The following is a 20063-nucleotide window of genomic DNA, read 5'->3' as shown; positions in this document are numbered from 1 at the left end:
GCACAGAACAGATATTTATTATACCTGCACTATCTAGGTGGTGTAGAAAAAAAATGCCTATATCATGTAGGTTTGTAATAGAAATATTCCAACCCTTACCTGTAGCACAGAAACCAGAATCTTTCTTAGGGAGCCACTTGTGTCGCTTTTTACATCAGATTCTAGATCCCGCTCAAAGACTATTAAGAAAAAAAGTCTGTAAGATTTTATTCACTGCTAAAGGGTGAGATATTTTCTTTAAACGAGGGTGTTTTATATAAAATATCACTTACGCCTTTTGTATGCATCCTTTATGTCTACAATTTGCTGGGATAAGCAAACAAACAAAAAATCAGGTCAGTAACATGCCCATGTGACTTGACATCTTCAGATACCACAGTGTTGTTCCTGGGATTAGACCCCAGATAGAATGATGACATTTAGTGGGAGATATGTAATAGGTCAGATTCTCAGTCTCCACTAAGATCCAAGTTCAAGAAAGTACATAAGTACATGCTTAAATCCATTCCTATTCAGGACAGCAGTTAAGCACGTGCTTAACTTTGTGTTTCTTTGATTTCAATGGGATTTAAGCACATGCTTAACTGCTGTCCTGAAGAGGATCACTTTCCTGAGTTGGGCTGGCCTAAATGCCCTTTGAACTGCCACAGTGATGCAAAAGTTTCTTCACACTCCCTTAAACAGGTATAAATGTTGTCATGTGTCGTGATGTATGATGCACCCCCCTGGCATCTGTCCCTCTCTGCATCTCTCCAAAGCCCACTCATATTCTGAGGGAGGTGGGTGCTGGAGGGGTGGGAGGGAACTTTCTGATGTGACTATGATGTTCTTTATCTACATAGCATTTGGGTCTAGGGTGGCCTCTCACACGGTCCCAGAATACCAGACATTCTGGTACTTCTAGGAATGGCATGGGCCTGCCCCTGCAGGTGAGATACCCCCTCCCCGCCTCCCGGTGTGACCTTACATGTGTGGTGTGTAAGGTCATGCTGGCAGGGGCAGAGTGGCACACTCTTCAAAATTCATCCCCCTTATAATATCAGACATAACCACCTGCGTTTTTCTTGCAGTACTGGTTGGGGGACAAACCACCCCAAAAGAGGACTGTCCAATTTATAACACGACAAATGGCCTGACTATTATGGTCAGTTCCTTAAAAAATGCTCCCGACTCCAGTCTGAGGGGGCTGATAGCCTTATGTCTGCAGCTTCTAGAGGGAGACATACTCCACTCACTTGAGCAGTTCTGACATACATTCTTCTAGAGGGCAAGGGTGACGTGTGCAGTAGTCGGAGCAGTACAGCAAGGAAGATGTATAATAACGGCTAAACACCCACGAACCTTATTGACCCTGGTGCAAAGAATCTCAATCAGCACCAATTCGTCCGTTCCTGCACCTTTCATTGCTTTCCGAAGCTCTCGGGCATCATATTCACATGGACGATCCAACAGAGCCAATGCTGTCTTTTCAAAATTCCCACTTAGTTCTCCTTTCAGTACCTCTTCCAAATCCTAAGGAAGTAGCCCAGAAAGTTAATTCATAGCACAGAAAATCTACCCAGAAGAATTGAGAGGTAATGTTTACTATTGTTTATTGATTATTTGTGTTAAGTCTACGGAGTTGTTAACATTTCCTGTGCTAAACGAAGTCTTCCAAAAATTCAGATCAGAAAAAAGGGAAAAATATCTTTAAACCTACGGGGCTGGTTCTTCTCTCATTGAGCAATGTATATCAGGAGTCCCTCTATTGATGTCAATAGACTTATCTCAGTGTAAACCACCAGGCACCCCAGTGCCTTGAGAAGGTGAGTTGGGACTACGTGATTCACTGTCTCAAGAGGCTCATGCTATATAGGCAAGAGCAAGGTATTATTACTGTGTATGGTTGTTAAGGGTGATAACACCCAACAGTTGTGTCCTTTGGTTGGAAATAAGTCTGAAATTCCCAATATCAGTGCCACTGTAACTGTGATGTCTCAAATTGGTCGTTTCAGACCCTTTGGCTCAGTTCTCTAACATATGCTGCTTCAAATACTCATTGTGAAACAAATCCTGCAATCCTTACTCAGGCAAAATTCTTATTGCGCTCACTATTGGGTTTGGCCTGTTGAAGGATTTTGGGCCCAATACTGCCACCCTTACTGACGTTGATTAGTGACCTAATCTGCAACTAGCTCCAATCAATTACAAATTAAGTATAAGGCCTGCAGGATTTGACCCTATGCCTAAAACAGGTGTTTTGAAAGCTATTATTTTTCTTATATTAAATATTACTCAGGCATTGAGTCTTTCCTTTCAGAAGTCAAGTACCAAAACAGATTTCTGACCTTTTGAACTTTATTGGCAATCTGTAGGTCAGATTTTAGTCTCATGCTGGTATATATCAGCAGTAAATCCATTGAAGTCAATAAAATTACGCTGATGTAAAACTGGTGTAAATTATATCAGAATTGTCCCTCTGAATTTACTTTAGGAAATTTCTGTTGCTATATCAACTACCTTTACCCTTGGTTCAGGCATTCTTTCTCACTGCAGGGGAGGCAAACAAAAATGAAAATGTTTTAAAGGCTCTGGAATTTGAGTAAAAATGTCCGGCTCTACTGAATTTGATAAAAATACTTCAAATTAGTAAATGCAGTTTTCTAGAGCTGGTAGAAAATTTTCCAACCAAACAGTTTTCTGTTGGAAAATGCTGATGAGATGAAATTGAAAAATGTTGTGGAAATGTATTGATTTCATCAAAATATTTCCTGGGGAAATTATCAAAATGTTTAGATAAAGTTGAAACATAGTGTTTTGAAAAAAGTGAAATGTTTGTCTTTTAGGTTATTAAATTATAATGTATAATACAATATAAAAAATTGAAATGATAAAGTTGAAACAGAACATTTTTCCCTTATCAAAACAAAATATTTTTGGAATATCTCACTTTGTGAAAAATTCTCAGATTTTGCCCTTTCATCCCGAATTGGGATGAAAACCTATTTTGAAAGCTCAGAATCTCCCAAGGAACAGAAATTCCAAATTTCAATCAGCTCTACTGAGTTCCATTTACCAAGCTATCTGTAAGGCCCAGGATGATTAATAGAATCAATATGTTAAGTGACAGTAATTCTTTCATCGGAAACTAACTTCCTGATTCTATGTCTTTTAAAAACTGTCAGACACATGGCATTATCAGAAGTGGGGAAATGCGGGGGCACATTTCTAAAGAGCACTTTGTTTAAAACAACAGGGCCATTTCTTTTGAAATACCTTGCTATACATGGTCTTGTACTTCTGTTTTACTTGTTGCCTCTGGTCTGATGATCGATTTGATAGGATTTCAATAATTGCTGTTTCATCTGTTCCTAAAAAATATTAAGGTAGACGAGGAAATCATTCAGAAACTGCCAGCAGATTTCACTTCTGCTGGGAGAGGAAAAGAGGATCAAGAACTCTCCCTTCAAATTAGTAGAAAATTAGTTTCAGAACATCAGTTGGTGTCAATGATAGCTTTTCTAGCATGTACCATTTAAAAAACGTTACTTTTAGTCTGCAGCCAGAACATAAAGAGAAAGTGCACCCAAACCAATGCCACATAAAGCTAAGATATCATTAGGGAACCAAATCGCATGTTTCAAGGAATAAGCTCATCAGGGATCAGGAAGAAATTCCACCCTGTGTACCACTGAATAGCTAGCCAGGTGTATTATTTGTTAGGGTTTGGAAGTTAGCCTCCTTTGAAGGATCAGATACTGACTGCCTCTGGCAGCAGAACAAGTGTGCCAACAGTCTGACCCAGTATGGCACGTTCCGTGGGAAGTTAACCTATTGACGATAATTGGAAAACACTCACTGTCTTCAGCAGGCGCACGAACTGGTGTATAACAATGTTGATTCTTGCTCCCTTAGTTACTTTGATCACAGATGGCTATGACATACCAGGGTACAGTCCAGATCAGGCGGGGCTGTGTCACCCTTGCCTTGCAACCTTGGGTGTCTTACAATGCCTTGCTGAAGGAGCTCCCACCTGGGCCACTCATAAACAGTCTTCCACCATGCAAGCCACACCCTGAGTATGTGTAACTGCAGCCTGCCAGTCACACCTGGGTTACAGTCTGGCTCTCAGCAGTCTTGGTTATACTGCAGGGTGACCCTAACAAACCCCCAGCCCCAGATTTCCCCCCAGGGAACTATGCCTTGTACTGCCTGCCCCAGCCCTCTCCTGGACAGTGCAAATATTTTAAGTTCATTATTCCTTTAAGGGAATAATATGCAGGTTTATTATCTCAAGTAGTTATTCAGACACTTCAATTTAAACACACTGGATTGTCTGAAACAGTAAAACAAGTGTATTTACTACAAAGAGGAAGATTTTAAGTGAGTACAATTAATGAGGCATACAAGAAAAATAAAGATTCATAGATATCAAGGTCAGAAGGGACCATTATGATCATCTAGTCTGACACTTACTAATGCCTAACTTAAACTATATCAGATTCAAGCAAAGTTTCTCGCCACATGCTTTCAGCAGTCTTACTGACCAAGCACTGTGGGTTAGGACCTTTCCCCCAGAATCCAATGATTGCTTACTTTGTCTCTTTAGGTGCAGTGAATGTGATGAGCCCAGCGAGAGAGGGGGGTTCCTTGGAGTGTTTGTCCCTCCTTTTTATAGTTTCAATTCCCCTCTTGAAAAACATTTCCAGCTGGGCACTAGGAGACAAAGAGTCTATGTGGAAGGATGTTCCCTGCTGTTTTTTTCTCACCGGTTTGAGCTTTCTTTGTTTCCTTCCCTGCCTGATGACTGTGTTTACTGCTTAAATGAAAATTAAGCAAAGCACATATTCCTTTGTTAGGACAGACCTGTTTGCTAACTTCTGTTTTGGCAGGGCTGTGAGGCTTGGAACATGTATTAATAACTCACCAGACAGGGGAATTTTATAACTTCACATACAATGTTGCCACACGTTTTATCAGGACGATACCGACCAGCAAATTCTGAGTGTTTAAATCAATGGTTCTCAACCTTTTCTCTGCTGCCGCATACCGTGATACCTTTAATTATTTTGAGGCACACCACCATATCTCCAAATGAACTTGCCCTCTTATCGCCTCGGTTTAAGCTGTTTACCACCCTTACCATTCACAGCTGGCAAGGGCTGTGTGCTGGGAGGGTGTAGCTCAAGGTGCAGGGAGTGGGTAACTAGGGGCTGTGTAGAGAAAGGAGGGTAGTTCAGGGTGCAGGGGCTAGCTAGAAGCTGTGTGCAGAGAGGGGTAGCTCAGGGTGAAGGCAGGGGTGTAGCTAGGGGCTGTGTGCCGGCATGGGTGTAGCTCAAGGTGCAGGGAGGGGCTGTGTCTGAGGGGGTGCTGCTGCTGCGGGGCTCAGCCAGGCGCTCAGTCCTTTGTTGGTGGAGACAGCTCCACTCCTTCTGAGCATGTGCGCACCAGCCCGGGCCATGCCGTCCTACACAGTCACCGTGGCCACTGGCATCCAGTGGTTCACGGGCATTGAGGAGGACACACCTGAACCTGGAGGGTGAGGTGGCCATTACCCAGCTCACATGGGGAAACTGATCTGGATGCACAGAACGCCTGGTGTCACCACTCACCCCCTGCTCCTGAATGTTCCTCCATGCCCCCTTAAGGGGCCCTGGCTGGCCTGGGCCTGGGGAGGGAGCAGGGCCAAGTCATAGAATATCAGGGTTGGAAGGGACCTCAGGAGGTCATCTAGTCCAACCCCCTGCTCAAAGCAGGACCAATCCCCAACTAAATCATCCCAGACAGGGCTTTGTCAAGCCTGACCTTAAAAACTTCTAAGGAAGGAGATTCCACCACTTCCCTAGGTAACGCATTCCAGTGTTTCACCACCCTCTTAGTGAGAAAGTTTTTCCTAATATCCAACCTAAACCTCCCCCACTGCAACTTGAGACCATTACTCCTCGTTCTGTCATCTGCTACCACTGAGAACAGTCTAGATCCATCCTCTTTGGAACCCCCTTTCAGGTAGTTGAAAGCAGCTATCATATCCCCCCTCATTCTTCTCTTCTGCAGACTAAACAATCCCAGTTCCCTCAGCCTCTCCTCATAAGTCATGTGTTCCAGTCCCCTAATCATTTTTGTTGCCCTCCGCTGGACTCTTTCCAATTTTTCCACATCCTTCTTGTAGTGTGGGGCCCAAAACTGGACACAGTACTCCAGATGAGGCCTCACCAACGTCCAATAGAGGGGAACAATCACGTCCCTCGATCTGCTGGCAATGCCCCTACTTATACAGCCCAAAATGCCATTGGCCTTCTTGGCAACAAGGGCACACTGTTGACTCATATCCACCTTCTCGTTCACTGTAATCCCTACGTCCTTTTCTGCAGAACTGCTGCCGAGCCATTCAGTCCCTAGTCTGTAGCGGTGCATGGGATTCTTCCGTCCTAAGTGCAGGACTCTGCACTTGTCCTTGTTGAACCTCATCAGATTTCTTTTGGCCCAATCCTCTAATTTGTCTAGGGCCCTCTGTATCCTATCCCTACCCTCCAGCGTATATACTTCTCCTCCCAGTTTAGTGTCATCTGCAAACTTGCTGAGGGTGCAATCCACACCATCCTCCAGATCATTTATGAAGATATTGAACAAAACCGGCCCGAGGACCGACCCTTGGGGCACTTCACTTGATACCAGCTGCCAACGAGACATGGAGCCATTGATCACTACCCATTGAGCCCGACAATCTAGCCAACTTTCTATCCACCTTATAGTCCATTCATCCAGCCCATACTTCTTTAACTTGCTGGCAAGAATACTGTGGGAGACTGTGTAAAAAGCTTTGCTAAAGTCAAGGAACAATACGTCCACTGCTTTCCCCTCATCCACAGAGCCAGTTATCTCATCATAGAAGGCAATTAGATTAGTCAGGCATGAGCCCTTGGTGAATCCATGCTGACTGTTCCTGATCACTTTCCTCTCCTCTAAGTGCTTCAGAATTAATTCCTTGAGGACCTGCTCCATGATTTTTCCAGGGACTGAGGTGAGGCTGACTGGCCTGTAGTTCCCAGGATCCTCCTTCTTCCCTTTTTTAAAGATGGGCACTACATTAGCCTTTTTCCAGTGGTCCGGGCCTTCCCCCGATCGCCATGAGTTTTCAAAGATAATGGCCAATGGCTCTGCAATCACATCCGCCAACTCCTTTAGCACTCTCGGATGCAGTGCATCCGGCCCCATGGACTTGTGCTCGTCCAGCTTTTCTAAATAGTCCTGAACCACTTCTTTCTCCACAGAAGGCTGGTCACCTCCTCCCCATGCTGTGCTGCCCAGTGCAGTAGTCTGGGAGCTGACCTTGTTCGTGAAGACAGAGGCAAAAAAAGCATTGAGTCCATTAGCTTTTTCCACATCCTCTGTCACTAGGTTGCCGCCCTCATTCAGTAAGGGGCCCACACTTTCCTTGACTTTCTTCTTGTTGCTAACATACCTGAAAAAACCCTTCTTGTTACTCTTAACATCTCTTGCTAGCTGCAACTCCAGGTGTGATTTGGCCTTCCTGATTTCACTCCTGTATGCCCGAGCAATATTTTTATGCTCTTCCCTGGTCATTTGTCCAATCTTGCACTTCTTGTCAGCTTCTTTTTTGTGTTTAAGATGAACAAGGATTTCACTGTTAAGCCAAGCTGGTGCCTGCTATATTTACTATTCTTTCTACACATCGGGATGGTTTGTCCCTGTAACCTCAATAAGGATTCTTTAAAACTCTCCTGGACTCCTTTCCCCCTCATGTTATTCTCCCAGGGCATCCTGCCCATCAGTTCTCTGAGGGAGTCAAAGTCTGCTTTTCTGAAGTCCAGGGTCTGTATTCTGCTGCTCTCCTTTCTTCCCTGTGTCAGGATCCTGAACTCGACTATCTCATGGTCACTGCCTCCCAGGTTCCCATCCACTTTAGCTTCCCCTACTAATTCTTCCCGGTTTGTGAGCAGCAGGTGAAGAAGAGCTCTGCCCCTAGTTGGTTCCTCCAGCACTTGCACCAGGAAATTGTCCCCTACACTTTCCAAAAACTTCGTGGATTGTCTGTGCACTACTGTATTGCTCTTCCAGCAGATATCAGGGTGATTGAAGTCTCCCATGAGAACCAGGGCCTGCGATCTAGTAACTTCCGTGAGTTGCCGGAAGAAAGCCTTGTCCACCTCATCCCCCTGGTCCGGTGGTCTATAGCAGACTCCCACCACGACATCACCCTTGTTGCTCACACTTCTAAACTTAATCCAGAGACTCTCAGGTTTTTCTGCAGTTTCATACTTGAGCTCTGAGTAGTCATACTGCTCCCTTACATACAATGCAACTCCCCCACCTTTTCTGCCCTGCCTGTCCTTCCTGAACTGTTTATATCCATCCATGACAGTACTCCAGTCATGGGAGTTATCCTACCAAGTCTCTGTTATTCCAATCACATCATAATTCCTTGACTGTGCCAGGACTTCCAGTTCTCCCTGCTTGTTTCCCAGGCTTCTTGCATTTGTGTATAGGCGCTTGAGATAACTCGCTGATCGTCCCTCTTTCTCAGTATGAGGCAGGAGCCCTCCCCTCTCACGTGCTCCTGCTCATGCTTCCTCCTGGTATCCCACTTCCCCACTTACCTCAGGGCTTTGGTCTCCTTCCCCCGGTGAACATTGAAATGGAAGGCAGAAATCTGCCATGCCCACGCATCACCTCTGTGATGTATCCAATTTGGGGAGCAATGCCCCCCATGCCCTCCCATCTGTACTCATGCAGGTGGGCAGGTGCTCCCCCACCCTCCTTAAATGGCGCCCCTGCCCCATCAGTTCTGTCCTCGTCCTCCACCAATCCAGCCCTCACCTCATCCCAATTCTGCCCCACTCCCACCCAGCCCCCACCAGTTCTGCCTTCCCAGCTTCCCCACCTTACACCCCGCTCCCACTTCCCAGTTCAGCTCCTCCCCTCTCACATCTGCTTCTCCTGAAGTTCTTCCCACCTCCCAACCCTGGGGGGCTGCAGCAGGGTCCCTGCTCCCCCTACAGGCTCTTCCCCCCCACCCCCAGCTGACGGTTGCAGGAGGGAAGGGGGGGGGCAGAGGAGCCAATCTGATGCTCACGGAAGGGCTGTGGGGAGGAGAGGGAGATCGAGCTTCGATTGGTTGCTCTACCCATGGAGGAGGCGGGGCAGTGAGGCTGTCGGCCAATCAGAAGGTGTCTTCCTCCCACCTTCCTTCCCCCTACCCCGCCTCCACTCTGCATGTTGTTTTTCAAAAAATTCCACGGCACACCTGTTCGAGCCTGACGGCAAACCAGTGTGCTGCGGCACACCGGTTGGGAAACACTGGTGTAAAGGATACCTCACAAGGTGTACTTTGTACAAAGATTATTACAGTAGTGTGTAGGTGTGAATACAGCGGTATATTCCATCACAATGGCCAGCGGTATATTCCACACTTCAGGCCACCTATTGCCTAGCACAACGTGGATTCTGTAACTGAAATTCTTTAGGCGTGACTCCCTGTATGGAAACTGGGCCACTGTTAGTGTACAATGCTAGGGGCAGAGACAAGGAGAGGCAAACACGGTGCAAAGAGGTGATAACAGTGAAGTATTTCACTCCAGATGGGAATGAGGGGAGAGAGTTACAATGTGTGGTACAAGGAAAGAGCCAGCAACCCAATGTGTTGGTGGAAGAGACAAACAGCTGTGGGTCTGTCTGACGGCTAATTTCTCATTTACACTAGGCCCCTTTATACTGCCAGAGCGGCACAAAGAGGCCTAAGTGTCAGTGAGAATCCACCCGCCCATGTGTAATTGCTGTGCAGCCCATCTGTCAGAAAGATTTGCCTGTACCAATGACATTATCTTAGAGCAGCTAAAAGGATCTCCTGAGGCAGCTTGATGACAGGAATGACCTTAAAGATTTAACTCCACCATCCTGGATGTTAGCTCTAATGATGTAACTGGAGAGGTATCATGCTAACTCCTTGTGTGCTACAATGTAGTGGACAATTTCCAGCCATGTGGCCTGCACGTTTAATGCACATGCGTAGTCTAAATATCAAGTGGGAAACCAAAATTCCTGACCCTGAAGTACTTGAGAAAGCAAAATTGCTAAGTCTTATCACTGCTCTCAAACAAAGACATCTCCGTTGGCTTGGTTATCTGCACCGGAAGGGAAAATGGACACATTCCAAAAAATCTCCTGCATAGAGAACTTGTGGATGCTACAAGGCCACTGGGCCGACTTTGGCTTAGGTACAAAGATGTTTGCAAGAGGGTCTTGACAACTTTCAACATTGGAACTGCAAGCTGGGAAGATGCAGCTAGCAACCGGACACCCTGGCGGGCTATGCTGCACCAGGGAGTCAAAGAGGCCGAAGAGAGATGGTTGATAGAGGGAGGAAAGCGAAAACTAAAGTGCAGCAAGCCTCGAGAGCTAGCAGTGCACTAGCTTCATCCTCTCTCCCTGCGCCTTATGCCTGCACTATTGTGGCAAGGACTGTCACTGGAGAATTGGACTTTTTAGCCCCTCATGATGCTGCAGCAAGACACCCATTAACTGAACTGCTTTTATGCTTACACCATTGTCTTTCAAGATGGATGGTTGCTACACATCATATTAACTTCTTGTGTGATGCAATGTGGTGGACCATTTCAAGCCAGGTGGCCTGCATGTGTAATGCACATCCTAGGGTGTAAGTAAGTATGAACCAGATGGACCTAGATAAGATGTCTTTAGGACACTAAGGGGATTCTTTGTCAGATTATACGTCAGGTGTGCTGAGAGCGCAGTGTATCACGCTGACCAATATTGTCTCATTGTTTGCTTCCCCATCTCTATCTACCTGTTGTCTCTTGTCACATGCTTAGCATTGAACTCATTTCCATCTCAGCATGTAGACGCTGAATGGATATGTCAGTACAGGACAAGCGTATATCCCCACTTTTCAGCTATCCCTTGTGGAAAATCTGAACACCAGGCCAGATCTGGGGATAGACGTTTTAGTGGTCGGTGCCACTGCAACCTGGAGGAGTGGGAGTGTGCTTTTAACGGGGCACTTCCCAGTGAAGCTGTTGTGGCTGCGGGGTTGGCCAGGCAAGAGCAACCCCTAATATTCAGGTGTCCTAGATAACTGCCTTTGTAGCCTACCCCTAATGCCAGCTCTGAACAATGAGAGTTCACTATTCCTGTTATTGTTACTGACAGCTTGACAGAACAGTTGCAGTGAATAAATGCCATGTTCTTTCTGCTCCTTCGGGGTTAAGTCATGAAGTTAACACACCAGGAATAATGGGCACAGTGAAGATGCAATTCTGTGAGGTGCCAAGTGCCCTGAGCTCCTGCAGACTTCAGTGGAAGGAAGGGGTGTTCAGCACCTTGTAGGAGGTGCTCAGGATCTTCCTGAGGATTGGACCCTTACTGTAATGAGGTGAGAACTTGTGGGGTAAATATGTATTGATTAGCCAGTGATTTTACTCTTCATCAATATTAGATCCACAAGCACCTTGGGGTGTAGTAATGATTCATATGTAGCTAATGACAATTAAGATTATTTCCCCCCAAGCTAATATAATATATCATACTGTGAGGGTATCTGTATCTATCTATGCACACACACAGCAGTTGTGCTTTGGAGTTAATAAGTGGAGTTCGATATCTGACAGAAAACAAAGATTAACTCAAAACTGATCAAGCAATTGTTTTGCTGCAAGTGCGTGCTTGGACATACAACTTCTATAATGCAGAACTGTCCCATTGGTACCAACACAGCTAAACAACACGTTAAAAACAATAGCATTCTTACCCATCCCTTTGCAAGCTTTATGTAGTTTCTTGGCATCCCGTTCTGCATCAAAATCATGATGGCGCCGAATGGTTGGCTAGAAAAACAGAGGCAACAGTAAGTGGAAAATAATACTACAGTGAATCCCTCTGAATTATACTACATGGAATTTGGGCTAGGTTGGGTCAGATTGCCATCTGATCTTTATTCACAAAGGTCCAAACTCTGATGTCCTTACTTAGTTTTTACTCACTCCTTACTCAGGAAAAACTCTTATTGACTGACTTAGGTGTGTTGATCTATAAGTAGACTCTGAAAACCTTACTCACATTGGTAAGCATTTACCCAAACAAATAGTTCCATTCAAGTCAAAGGAAATAAGTGATCACCAGCATGAGAGAGGGTTGCATGAACTAGCCTTGAGTGAGCACTTCAGGATTTGCCCCATTATAAAATGGCAAATAAATTCAGCCTTTCAAATACTAGTACTTTTATGGATAAGCTGGTCTCCGACTGAAGTAAAACATGGGGGCTTGATCTTGTAACCATTACTCATGCAGGCAGTCTTTTTCATGCAAGGAATGTTATTGATTTCAATGGCACTAGTCACGAGTAAAGCATACTTGAATGAGAAAGAGTTATAGCTTCAAGCTGTTAATTTGCTCTTTATGACAGTTAAAATGTAGCAGCTGATCAGTATCGCCCAACTGCAGCACCATCATCCAAATGACAATGGGTAAAATGTGCAAAAGCCCCTACATGACTTAGAAGCTGAAGTCCCATGGAAACTCAGTGTGATTTAGACTCCTAAGTGCTTAAGTCACTTTTGAAAATGGGACATCAGCCCTAAGTCACTTAGGTGCTTTTGAAAATTTTACCTGTTGTGTCTATTAGTGTGTTTAATAGATTATAGTCACTGTCACATTCTTGTCCAAGGATAGGTGTCATCTGCATTAAAATGAAAGGGCTGCAACTTTGTCTCCACCGATCGCTTTGGTTGCTTTGGCACTCCTGTAGGTGCAAGAAGCATCTTTTATTGTTATTCTTTCTCAAAATGGTCATGCTTAAATATTGTTAGTTCTGATGAAAAGATTGGCAGTCCAGGATAATGAAGTGCTCTGTCCAAAGAACAGGTGGTCATAGCAGAATAAATCTCCCTACACTGCCTAGCCAATCTACCTGAATGCTTTACTAAAGGGATCAGCTCTGGCCATTCAGTCCTTGGTGCCTCTAATGAGATCACCCAAAATAATTTCTGATTATTGTGACTTTGACATTGCTTATATTTTTGTAAAATTATCCTTATTTTCGGCTACCCTTATGAAAATAGGCATTTATAACACACTATAACAATGTAACATTTCTTTCTCTAAGTCTTCTTTCCTTGCTTTAGGATCACAAGGTAATAAGACTTTCACCACCAGACCATTATCCTAAATCTTGATTGTAAAGTTACATGTTGTTATACTGTATGAACAGATAGTAAATCAAGTCCAGTAACTAGGGAGTTACTTGACCAAATCTTTGAATTATTGTAAAAATAGACCCATATATATATAAATATTTAATATTTTCAGTTGTGAGTTTTCATTTAAATTATTCCAATATAAAATTACATCAAGATCTGAAAGAAAATACAGTTATTGTAGCTGAACTGATGGTGTTGTATCCAAATATTTCTACTGTGAAAATACATGTTTGTTATTGCTTTGCTAGAATTACATACTACAGGCATAAGTATTTGAATATGCGCTTGAAAATACAAATTAAATGGCATCCCGTTTCTTCATTCCTGACAAACTGATGTGCAGCATCTAAGTTCTCTCCCTCCAGTTGGTGATTGGAATAATTCTGAGAATAGAATTCACCTTTGTTCTTTGTAACATCAGGTTGTACAGCAGCAACCTAATTAGACTGAGTAATGAGCATAGGTTAATGGAATAATGGCAGCTTACAATACAATGAAAGTCTATTCTCAGTATTCCTCTCCATGACACAAAAGCTGTATGCGCAATGGATCAATTCATCTAAGCCATAATATACGCACCGTATTGATGCAAGAAGAGTCATATAACTCGTTCAAGTTGTCCTCAGCAAGTAACAGATTCAATGTCCACCATGGCTTATGCAGAATTCAATAGGCCCCTCAGCTGGTCTTATGACTGAATGCTTTCTGTTGTTTGCCATACAGTGTTTATTCATCACTGTACTCTGTTCTGTATTCCATAAACTGTCTTGTGTTAAATACTTTCAGAAAGCATTTTGGGACCCAGATTGCATTCAAGATGCTATTAGATAAAAATATTTTGCTGGTAGGGTGCCTTGAACCTTTCAATATGTTTTTGTAAAATGGTCACTGATACTTTCCACCAGCATTACCTCATTCTGGATGCCTCTTTTTAAAATGATCCAATAGACCATTAATACTGCATTTCCATAGTTAAATATTAAACTGTCCCAGAGCTACACACTTATGTAAATAAACTGGAGATAGACCAGATGTCTGCAGTGCACCCTTGAACTTCTCAGATTAAAACACAAGCCCTCTCTTTCAAACCGAGTTAGCATTTATATTTCTAGAGATTTTTATATACTTATCTGTCAATTCTCTATGGACTGAATTCTGAGGTCTGTACTCAGATAAAATTCTCATTAACATCAGAGGTGCCCAGATATTACAGTGATGGATGTGATATTAGAACCTAGATAAACAAGACTGAGTAATGGCTTCATGATTTGGCCCAACTCCATGATATCAAGCTTAACACACAAATTTTATTCCAATTCCTTATTCTGTCTATAATTTAAAACTTGTCAGTATTATTAGAGTCTACCTTAAGCTAGATAAGACATTAATAATTATATCTTGCACTCATAGTACTCCTTTAATTCAGACAGGTCCCAATTTATAAACAACAGACCATATGCTCCGTACTCCATTATGCTGCGTGGAAGGGAGCTGTTTGTAGTACATTGATGATAAAGGAGAATGGAATAAACAGTGCTGACATTAAACTATCAAAATTATTATATTTAGAATTAACATCTATTGAGATGAATGAGGCAATTCAGACCTCTCAGAGCTATTGTTTCAGGCTTCCTGCAGACTCAGGCAGACATCATGTTATTTGTTACACTTCATATTTGCAAAGGATTTCTTTGCAACCATGAGGAGGAGCAATTTCTTTTAAAAAATCAACAAAGAAAGTTTTGATTTTGTAGCACAAAATGCAGCCATCAGGTAGAAGTACTAACAGTTTAATCAGTTGTTCTAATTCAGCCCCTGATCTTGCCTATCTTAAACTATCTATTTTGATTATAAGATCTTTGGGGCAAGGAATATGTTGTAGTCTATTATTGCAAGGATTTGTGTAAATGCAAGGCATTTTCTAAGTGATCAATAACAATTATTAATAAAATACCACTCACTGATCATAAATAAATTATTAAAGATATGTATTTGTCAGATGGTAATTAGGTTCGAGTTAATTCATCTGTTTATCTGATAGATTGTAATGCTCCTGTAAGATTTGTTTCAGTGTAGTATCCACTTCAGTCTGTGATATCTAGTTGGAATGTTATGGCCCTGATTAACCACTGCCCTGCACCTTGCAAAGTGAGGGAAAGGAGGGTGCAAAAAAAAAAAAATGCTGCCAAGGCTCGGTCTACATTACAGACTTCTGCCGGTGTGTGAAAAGGTGTGATCCCTGACCGACATAGCTATGGTGGCAGAAGTCCCTAGTGTAGACACAGTTACATTGGCAAAGTTGAACTTTTACTTGAATAGCTTGTTTCACTTGTAGCGTTAGCATACCAGTACAAAACCAATATAGTGGCTTATACACTAGGAAAGCTTTGTAGATAAGGTATACTGGCAAGGGAGAATGGCACAGTTATAGACTCACTTTGAACAGGTGTGACTACACAAGACATGTTGCAGTGAGGAATCAGGCCCCAAGTCTGAAAATTGTAAAGAATCTGGCTAGCACAGATAATAAAATGCTAATAAGAGACAAAAAAATAAAATAACATAAAAGGTAATAAAAGAAGAGGCCCCAGTTAGGATACTATTCATCTTGCTTATTCTTCCCAAGATATGATGTATCTGACTTGGCAGCATGCAATATCTGAGACACCAGCAGCTGCATGTCTCTCCTCAAAAGGGAATGTATAGAAATACTGTTATTCTAAAAGAAGGCACCCATCACCCTGCAGTTGGAGGGTGTGACCACATGAAGAGAATAAAATGCCTCTGAAATTTTCAAAAATATCTAGGAAAAGCTGATCTCAATTCTCCAGTGTCCTTGAGCAAGGCTCCTAGGTATGGGGAGGTGGTTAGGGAGCCAGTCATGTCTCCCTGATTCTTAGTGGCTTGGCCACAGCTAAGTTAAAGGAAGAGGGGGGCACCTTTAACTTACAGTGCTGGTAGAAACCTTTCCACCAGAAAATAATTGGGCATAGCAGAATCCTGCCCTCCCTGCCCCAACATGTGGTGCAGCTCTGGAAAAGGAGGCAGGAGAGCTCTGCTGTATCTGGCCCAGTGTATCCAGAAGCCTGTGTCGATTGTACAGCTCACTCCTGATGGTGACCATTCCCTCCCATAAGCAGTCCCAAGGAAGAGTAACTGCTCCTCAACATCAGTGACGTGTGCATAATCTAGCCTGAAATGTTTGTTAGGAAAGAAAAACCTTCCAGTGCCTAGAATTCAATAAACCATGAATCACTGTCAGGGCTCCTATAATCATTTGTCCAAGCTCTGTTCTCATTTACAATTCAAAAGAGTTACTTCAAGTGGTTTCACATTTACTTCCATGTAACTGAGGACAGAATATGATCAGTCAACTCAAGAAATGATGCTAGTGGTTCATGGTTTATTGAGCTCTATGGGCTGATTCTCCACTGCCCCATACCTTTTTGGAGTCATTTTCACCTGGAAAAGAGAGAGGAAAGTGGTTGTAAAATGCTACTATTCTGATTTGTCGTGGTTTTGTTCTCTCTTTTCACTTATATTGTAAATGTCTACACAAGGTACAGGGCAGTTGAGAATCTGGCCTAACATGACTACAGTAAAACAGATGACATAGCTAGCTAGATTTTATTTTTAATTGACAGCTGTGTCATTTCATCTTTCAACAGACTTTAGGCATGTAGCTTGTTAATATATCTTGACTGCTAATACATTATTTCCAGGTCTTGAGGAGTTTATAACTCATGTCTACAAACTACAACCCATTGTGTGCAGAATAGCACTAGTAGTTAGTCAATTTGTAGCTCAAATGACTAAAGTAATATTATAAATGGAATGAGTCCCATGCATTTATCAACGCAGTTTACAGGCTTCATAAAAACATAAATGAATAAAGATATTTCCTGTGAGAGAGAAATTTCATGGAGAGCTGACACAACATGAATTTGCTAATGATGGTCAGAATATGTTTTTTTTTTTCCTGTACCAATTCCATGGATGTAGAAATCTTTTGATTCTCAGTTCTCATTGCACTGCGACCCCCTTCTGAGAACAAAAATTATGACACGACTCCGGGACAAGGGAGCCGAAGCACAAGCCCCAACTTCAGCTCCAGGCAGGGAGGGGGGTTGGGCTTTGGTTTCAGTCCCAGTTGGAGGGGCTTGGGCGTTGGCTTCAGCTCCAGGTCCCAGCAAGTCTAATGCTAGCCCTGGTGCCCCCTTTAAAATGGGCTTGTGACCCACTTTGGGGTACTGACCCACAGTTTGAGAACCGCTGGCCACTGCACTAAAACTTTAATCTTTAAATCACAGTAAAGCATTAATTAATTAATCCTGGGAACACCCTTTGAGTGACAAATCATCAGATGGGAAATCTGAGACAGAGGTTAAGTGAAGTGCCCAGGCCAACAACTGAGACAGCTGCAAAGCTGGGAATGGAATTCAAGAGTTCCTGGCTCCAGGTGCCATGCATGCAAACTGACAAGACATTCTTCTTCTGCATGGTAGCCCTCCTAAAGTCTTATTGCTTCCTGTACTCTTGATATAACAGATAGCTACTCCTAACCTCATGGAAACAACACATCAGCCCAGTAGCTAGTACTAATGAAATCTTCACAATGCTCCCTAACCTAAAGTGACTGAAGTCTGAAGATGAGTCACTTGGGTCACTGTGGCTCTGACACAACTCATGACTTTGCACACATTCATTTAAAACAACATGGGCAGAGTCACTGATTAATGTATGACATTTTTATGGTTATTACTACATTAGATAATCACTTCCTGCACTGTTGTAGTTTTGTTGGGGCAACAATACTTTGTTGACAGTGTGAGAACATAGCAAGAGTATCAGCTCATCAGATTACAGACATGCTTTCCAATGAAACAATGCTGGGAATTTTTTTCACGTTGTTCTAAGTGGCCCAGGACATTACAACTATTAGTGAGTTTTGGGGAAATAATTACAACATGGATTGTGTCTGACCTGGTTACAGAATGGTTAAAATTTGTGGTGTGGATGGGACATAATCATGTCATCCTAACTGGACTATGCCTTGGACTGGCCAGTTTCACCTTTGAACTTTAGTCTGGTGAGGCCCTATCCACACTACAAATAAGAATAGTTTATATGAAGCACATTTATATTCTCAATTAGTAATCTGATTCTCAGTAATCTGAAAAGTTGGGTTACCTCTGAGTGTACTTAGCAAAAACGTCAGGTATCCAAGTATGAAATCTGCCATAAATGTAGGAAACAGAATGCAATAAACAAGTGAAACCACATAAGATTCCTGGTTGCCCTTCATCCAAGGTTGGCACAGATCTATTTGAATTGAATGGGATAGATGACCTCATATCAGTGGTCGAAACTGAGCTGTTACACAATACATCAAGTAACAATTTACTAACACATTGTAAATCAATTTGCTTGCCAGGGGATTTCAGATGAGTCGATAACAGATAATGACCCACAATACTCAGTGAATCATTTTAGGTATTCTCTTTGATCTTTCAAATCAAATCAATTCAAGCATGTATGTCGAGTCTTACAATGCCAAACCAAATGGGTTGGCAGAAAAGAATTGAATAAAAAATAAAAGCCCTGGCAGATTCAAGGGAACTATACTTAGCATGGTTAATATTGCAATACACTTCACTTGGGTACACACTTATGGCAGAGACCCAAATTTGGGACCAAAATCTAACAAGTTTCTTGAGCTAATGACAATAGCTTTGAAGTACTTACAAAAGAACTATAGATCGGGAAACTAGAACAGAAGAAACACAACCAAAAAAAAGGGACCCCTAATGCAAAAGAGAGGGAGAGGGTTAGATTTCCAACAAAAAGTACCTTGCAACATATCAAAATAACAACTATTTTTATCCATCCATACCTTCAAGTTTAGCGAGGTCCCACAAGCTAAACAGAAGACAAGGGAACAGCAATATCTAGAATGCTAGTGACAACGATCATGCACTGACAGAAATAACACCCCCCCACTCAGTCATTGCCAGTGTACAGCACCAGGAGCAGCAAACTCAGGCCACTGCAGAAGGAATTTTTGAGAACCAGTGCCCATGTGATGAGAAAGCCGCTGAGGTTTGGAGATCATAGCTATTGGCAGATGTTTAATAAGAGTTGGAATAATCCTATCACGTATTAGAGGGGCTCAGGTGTTTCACCCTGACCTTCACCCTTGACAGCTCCTTTTGAGTGCTTTATTAATTGACTGCCTTACTTTCTGATTGGTTTTGGTTGATTATATTTTATTTGCATTTCACTTTAGGGAAATAAAAAAGGAATATGTAACTGTAACCACTCGAATCAGTGTATACTGACCCCGGCCATCTGATGGGAGTATTACCTTTTATAAACCTGACCCATTAATGTGAATGATGTTAGTCTTTTACCAGTAGTCTTATATGTCACATACATTTAATCATTATTATTATCTGCTGGGCTACTGCTGCCTTTCATTGCCCCGTGGACTGTTGGGATATACCTGACCCATTTAGCAACAGAGCAGATATATGCATGTTCAACTGGAATACATGAAAGTTGTTAGAGAATAGAGATCAAATAAAAGCCTGTTACAATTGTTGGGCCAATTCCAGTCTCAGTTTCAGAGGTACAACTCTGGTTGAAGTCAAGGGGGCTGAGTCAACAGTCTACGACAGGGAACAAAAGGCTAGTTTTTAATAGAATTCTAAGCAAACAATTTCACTAACAATACAAATCAGTCTTTATGGCTTAAAAAAAAAAGAGCTGTCATTTTCATAAAATTAAGCACAGGTAAAAAAAACCAAAAAAACAACAAAAATTATGAGACCACCTCAGAAATCCTGGAAATTA

At 42.6% G+C, this 20063-nt stretch overlaps 1 protein-coding gene across 2 annotated transcripts in view; it reads right to left on the bottom strand.

The window, feature by feature from the left end:
- The window catches only part of ANXA13 (annexin A13), a 61783-nt gene that overhangs the window by 7277 nt on the left and 34443 nt on the right, over nucleotides 1-20063 (bottom strand). For both annotated transcript variants that reach the window (XM_043539129.1, XM_037892039.2), the window contains exons 2-6: nucleotides 11765-11840; nucleotides 3256-3350; nucleotides 1342-1512; nucleotides 273-306; nucleotides 100-179 (exon numbers count right to left, since the gene is read on the bottom strand). In XM_043539129.1, the coding sequence (XP_043395064.1) occupies nucleotides 100-179; nucleotides 273-306; nucleotides 1342-1512; nucleotides 3256-3350; nucleotides 11765-11840 (456 nt within the window). The remainder of the gene's footprint in view (nucleotides 1-99; nucleotides 180-272; nucleotides 307-1341; nucleotides 1513-3255; nucleotides 3351-11764; nucleotides 11841-20063) is intronic.

The sequence above is a fragment of the Chelonia mydas genome, chromosome 2 (assembly GCF_015237465.2).
Source record: "Chelonia mydas isolate rCheMyd1 chromosome 2, rCheMyd1.pri.v2, whole genome shotgun sequence".
Classification (NCBI taxonomy): Eukaryota; Metazoa; Chordata; order Testudines; family Cheloniidae; genus Chelonia; species Chelonia mydas.
This window is presented reverse-complemented; position numbering and strand designations above follow the sequence as displayed.